Source organism: Sphaeroforma arctica (assembly GCF_001186125.1).
Source record: "Sphaeroforma arctica JP610 unplaced genomic scaffold supercont1.1775, whole genome shotgun sequence".
Lineage (NCBI taxonomy): Eukaryota > Ichthyosporea > Ichthyophonida > Sphaeroforma > Sphaeroforma arctica.
The window spans coordinates 1-5863 of NW_014038783.1; the positions used below are offsets into that span (position 1 = coordinate 1).

Sequence of the window (5863 nt, forward strand, 5' to 3'; positions counted from 1 at the left end):
CATACATATATATTTATATTTACATCCCTTGTATACAAGAGATTTTGCTTAATACATTGAGTAGACGTGAGAGTCTTCAACTCGTGACTGTGCAAGTGTGACGCTGTGGAACTGCATGGCATGAAATTACATTGATCATAGGGTGTGTTCTGATGATTAGTCGTTCTGATGATTAGTCAGTTCAGAAAGATAGTTGTTAAGCATGTATTGTTTAGTATGATGACCAGACCAATTCTGTATGCAACTCACGCATTCGTCAGCACACTACTATGGATGTACAAAGCATGTGTTCGTATTGATAGGTATCATAAAAATGTGAGATTCAATCTAGAGTGGTAGAGAGGGGATAAAAGGTTGTGTTCTGCATGCGTGATTGAGCGTGAGCTGATGGCTGTGCGCATGCGTATTTCCTAAGTACGTATATGGCTGGTTAATACAAGGCTTCTGTCCCACATAGTATGCATCTACGCTTTACTTTTTTTCGCCTTATTTTAATTGTGCCTCCCATTCATCTTTCTCGTGTGCCTGCCACTCACAGTACGAAAACTCAGTTGGCGAGGCTGGCGGCGGATCAAAACTCGCCGTAGACTGTATTATATTCTAAAGTTGAACTGTTTAGATTGCATTTCCAAGCCAATGCTTCACATAACGGCACAACGAAGGAGTACAGGGGACAGATTGAGTAGCTAATAATTTCTACGAAGTATATCATTGCCTTCTAAATAGATATCATGTATGATTGAGAAAATTTCTTATCGTTTAAGGGTGCGTCAGTATTTTTAGATGTCACGGTCGTTGCCTAAAATACTAATAAAGCTTACTTTCATTTGGAGATTTCATCTCGTTATGATTAACGATGATTTGCAATGATACATACATACATATATATAATGTATTTATGAATGTATATATAATTATGCATATATATACAAATACAAATATAACATGTGAGTAAGTAAGTATACGTATATCTATATATATATGCAGAACTCTTGCTGTATCCAGTTGAATGACCCTGATAAGTATTCTCTTTGGCTCTAATATCCCTCAACATACGAAGGTGGCGAGACTTGAAAGAGTTTATTAATTACTCGATTTGACAGCTGCCACCTACGGCCTCTAATGCTTTAACTAGCTTCTCAGCCTCATCCTTGGGGACATTCTCCTTCACGGTTTGTGGTAAACCTTCTACGAACTTCTTGGCCTGGCGGGATGTACACATTTAAATCACAGGTCAGCAGAGATCATCGAAATGCTAAGCTCTTACGGATATGCATGTATGCAGGAAAACTAATGACTACGTATGCCAAAGGACGGACGCAGGGACTGGTTTCAACCGTATCCGGAATGACAGGCCCACATTAGGGTGTGCGCGTGTATAATTTCATGTCTCATGTGCGAAACTCTGATCTCATAGTCATTTTCTCGTAGAAAATTGCTTAAAGACACTTGCTCATGGACGTTTGCAAATGCATGTGGATACGTAGTTTCTTGAGAGGTCAGAGTACAAGCAAAAGAACAAGGCGCTACTAGATGCGTGCTAGTGTATACGAGTACACAGCGATGTATGTACAAACAGAAGGTACTACTATACGCAATACCTCAGCCAGGTCACTACACAGACTAAAAATGCATATTTAAATTGATAAGTGGTTGGGCTATACCGCATACCTGCACCAAATTGAGGTTGGGCATCAATGTCTTGACCTCTCGAATGAGTTTGACCTTTGACTTCTCATCGAACTTTGTTAATTTGACGGTGAATTCGGTCTGCTCTTCCTTCTTCTCCTCCTCTGCCGCCTGTGAGGAAGCATGCCATCGCACACGTATAGAACTATAAGTATACCAATTTAACTTCCAGAGGTACAGTAGGGGAAGGCTATTTCATAAATTGGGAGTTTCGAGGTCCGCTTTCTCGATTACGTCTCCAAAGGCCTCCTTTTCATTCATCCTAATCTGAAGTGCATCATAGGACACTTCACTTGTCAGGAGTAGCCCCCGAAAAGAAGGCGAGGTTGACCCCCAACATGTGTATCTATGAGCATGTCCAGCACATGCCTAAAATCGAGTACAATTTTATGATGTAACAACTCATCATGGAGATAAAATCAAGGTATATATATTAAACCTTAGTACAAATTTCTAGTGACATACGAGGCGATAGCAAGGAATAAACCCCATCTACGACATTCCATCTCAATAAACTCTAGTTTTAAACTGATATATATATAACATTCACTTACCACAGGGCCAGCACCAGCACCAGCACCACCGCCACCAGCCATCATCATTGGGGCATCCGGAATGTTTAGTGTGGTCTGCATATGCCAAGAGAAAAAGAGCAGTGATATTTAAATTAGTTTGGGCGTACTATATTGGAAGCATGATGCCAAGTGATGACAGAAAGATGCGGGTGATGCCGAGTGTGCTTTACACACGCGAGGACGAGAATAGAGATGTATGGTTTCAACTAAGTGTACTATTTAGTAGCAGATTTGACATAGTCCGGGAATACTGGCGAGGATGTCTAAATAGTGATCTGAATAGACATGATCCAAAAAATGAGATCATCTAACTGACATTTGGCAATATAAAATAATAAATATTGAAACTGAAAAGTCGTATGCATATGATACCCACGGGGTTCTATAGCATTATATACAGCGAGAGAATATCAATATATACCGTGTACAAATAATCATGGAGGGCGGAATGCTAGGCCTAATAGTTTTGCGTCTCAGTGTGGTCAGCCTTTGCTCGACATTCGTATGTATTTGTCACAATGGGTGTACATGAGTTATCTCTGCGTTCGTTGTGTGTAAGGTGTATCCTGAATGTAGGTGAAGGTGTTGCAAGGATGTGTGAACACGGCGCACAAAGACAAAATACACTCGTATATATATTTGCTAAGAAAAGTACTTGTATACCTAGCTTGAAGTCTGTATCGAAACAAAAATGAAAACAGAAACAGAAATAAGAATATATATACGAATCTATTTATACACAAACAGTAACTATCGTACCACACCTTCAATAGATCTGCGAGGGCACTAGCCTCCATAAGGTTAAGCTTCGCGATTTCGTCCACGATGTTCTTTAGCTTGGGGTCCGCCCCAGCCGCCCTCAGAGGAGACGACGAGAAGGCAGATGTCTGTGTGGCTCCTACTACGGAGGCTCTGAGACTAAAAATAGAACGTATGGCGCGAGCGTGAGCACATTGTTATACATCTAGGTATATATTGGCCAACAGACAATGAAAGGGCGGCTGATGACTGTTAAATGCTACCTACGGAGGGAGTTTAGTAATATAATGGACGGCAAAAAGGTAAGTGCACTACTGTATACTAGGTATACAACGGTCAAGGAACGAGGCTGATATTTTTAAGGGAGTAACTATGGTAACTGAGTATAAAACTAGAATGCACGGCGAGAGTGTGACCAGACTGCTATATATCTAGACATATATACATACATACATATTTATACTGATATAAAATTAGGTATACATTGATTGATTGAATCAAGTCCCAAGTCCGAAAATAGTGTAGGACGAGTGTAAAGTAAGTGTTCTACGAGTAGAGTTCCATATACGATACTCTGCGTGCATATAACGAATAAGGGAAAACTACAATGGGGTATATGGAAAGTTAAACTTACACATGCGAGAAACTATTATCACATCGTATATATACAGTATGTGATATATATATATATATACATATTTATGTATGCACGTATATATTAGAGTGAACTTTTAATTGATGGAAATTTGAAGAAGCGTATTGATGGCAAACTTCAAAATAGAGAAGATGTGTCACTAAGTCAAATTTTGGGTACACTAGTGAAAATGAGATTGAGCATGCCTAACTTTCTTTGAATGCATTTTTCTCATTAAAGCAAGATTCGCATTTGCGTGCGATTGCACAAATTTTAAACCATCAGCTTAGAGGTATACATCGTAAATTGTGTCGAACTTACGTTATTATGCTAAGACGACCAAATGTATATATATATATATATATGTGTGTGCGCGTGGCTGTGTGTGTTATGCAAGCACGGAACCAATATATATATATATTGATTTTTAGTGTGTAATCATTCATGAGCATATGTGGGGTTTCGTCTTGCAAAACCATCTTATTCTGGCAGTACGGTTGATCGCTTCTACACTACAAATCGCAAAATACTTTATTTTATGGACGAAAGCTGCCATCAGAAAGACCTAAAACAATATATTCGAACCAATATCTTGCACATTCATATGCATATTAACATGCACGCATAAACACACATATATGTGCATATACACATACACATATTTACACACACATATACATGCCTACATAAATATAAAATTAAATTCCCTTACGTACGGGTATACACACAAATATCAGTAACTGTAAACTATGGGCACTTCACTTACAGGGTAGTCCTCACTGCTGAACGGGCAAATAGCCCTGCGCTGGCGTATCTAAGCATGGCTGTATATTATGCGAAACTAAGAAGTTATAGGAGTGTACGTATATATAAGAGTGTGTGAAACACGCCGGGTGATGTGCACTACGTATATATTTAACTATATATACCTATCTAGTAGTATATATATATATGCGTGTTATATGAGCGGCATTCTATAAGTGCAGTAAAATATTTACCTTCAACTTTGTTTACCTTTCTTTCTGGGTGTTCCGCGCACTCTCTCGCTGTTCGCATGGGACATATATTTGCGACACAAATTGTCAGAAATATTTGAAAACCAAAAACTGTTTCAAATAACGCGATTGGGTACCGAACTGTAATTCATCGATTCTAATTTTAGTGTACACTGACTGTACTATATACCCCAGTAAAAATAGCTGCACGTGTAGCTCTCGTAGAAAAATCTTTTGGAAAATGTATTTCGAGTACCCTCATCAGTCCCTCAACCCAGATCCGAACCAAAATAAAAAATAAATACAGAACACATGATCCAGTCTCTCTCGTGAGAGTGTTTTTGAAAGCTGAAAGCGTGACGATATCCTCACAGCAAGTGCATACTTACACGTGTACACATACATACATACGTACATACAAGCATCATGAATACCCAAGTTGTACTCAAGACTAAATTCCCATCTCTGCCCTCTGACTGGGATGTGGGTACCTCCTTCAAGAAGCACACAGCTCTCTCGAGTAAGTTGGCATGTGCATGTACAATCAGCGTGTAATATCATCTAGAAAAGTATCTGGGATTTGTACTTGTGTGTAGATATCTGTATGTGTACATACTATCCGTTACTACTCTGTATATTTCTGTATATGTGGCAGACCAGGGGTACTACTATGTATATTTCTGCATATATTGTAGTCATAGTACGTTCGTATACTGTATAGTGTGTTGCTCGGCTTGTTTATGCAGGGGCTCAGGTGGTTCATGTAAAATCTAACGTAAATGTGCTTGTATAGAGCGGGTTATGTATACGAGCATGGACATTTATATGTCATTGTGTACTTATAATCGTTTTACATTGAAATAGTCCCAGTACTCAGGCAAGGCTCTATGTTCATGCTTCGAAACTTGTAAAGATTCGACATCACACATCCACAATTAGACTTGATTGTCATTTACTGGTATATAATGTTGATCAATTTAATGTTTATGTATATGCACGTACATATTCACTATCACTGCCATATATATATATATATATATATATATATATGTATGTATGTATGTATGTATGTATATATATATATGCATGTATGTATATATATATATAAAATGCGTGTTTGTGCATGTGTATATGAAATTTTTATTTGTAAGTATATATATATATAAATACATATACATATACACGCGCGCACCTGTATATAGATTAATATA

At 38.2% G+C, this 5863-nt stretch overlaps 2 protein-coding genes across 2 annotated transcripts in view; one reads left to right on the forward strand and one right to left on the reverse strand.

The window, feature by feature from the left end:
* Positions 1-1015: 1015 nt before the first annotated feature.
* Positions 1016-4638, reverse strand: SARC_11598 (hypothetical protein). The gene is made up of 5 exons (XM_014294310.1): positions 4424-4638; positions 3029-3182; positions 2244-2318; positions 1672-1800; positions 1016-1204 (listed from the first exon to the last, which is right to left on the reverse strand). Exons 1-5 carry the CDS (start codon positions 4477-4479, stop codon positions 1088-1090), a joined length of 531 nt encoding a protein of 176 aa, XP_014149785.1. The 5' UTR covers positions 4480-4638; the 3' UTR covers positions 1016-1087.
* A 307-nt stretch (positions 4639-4945) lies between these two features.
* Positions 4946-5863, forward strand: part of SARC_11599 (hypothetical protein) — a 5251-nt gene continuing 4333 nt past the window's right edge. Inside the window, exon 1 of the mRNA XM_014294311.1 lies at positions 4946-5172. Within this exon, the coding sequence (XP_014149786.1) occupies positions 5079-5172 (94 nt within the window). The 5' untranslated portion in view covers positions 4946-5078. The remainder of the gene's footprint in view (positions 5173-5863) is intronic.

Bases quoted from the DNA above. Each gene is read 5' to 3' on its own strand.
- SARC_11598 (XM_014294310.1), bottom strand. From the start codon at position 4,479: ATGCTTAGATACGCCAGCGCAGGGCTATTTGCCCGTTCAGCAGTGAGG. The intron at 2,319-3,028 runs GTGTGGTACGAT...TGGCATATGCAG, and splicing joins CCCTCGCAGATCTATTGAAG to ACCACACTAAACATTCCGGA. The intron at 1,205-1,671 runs GTATGCGGTATA...ACATCCCGCCAG, and splicing joins CCAACCTCAATTTGGTGCAG to GCCAAGAAGTTCGTAGAAGG.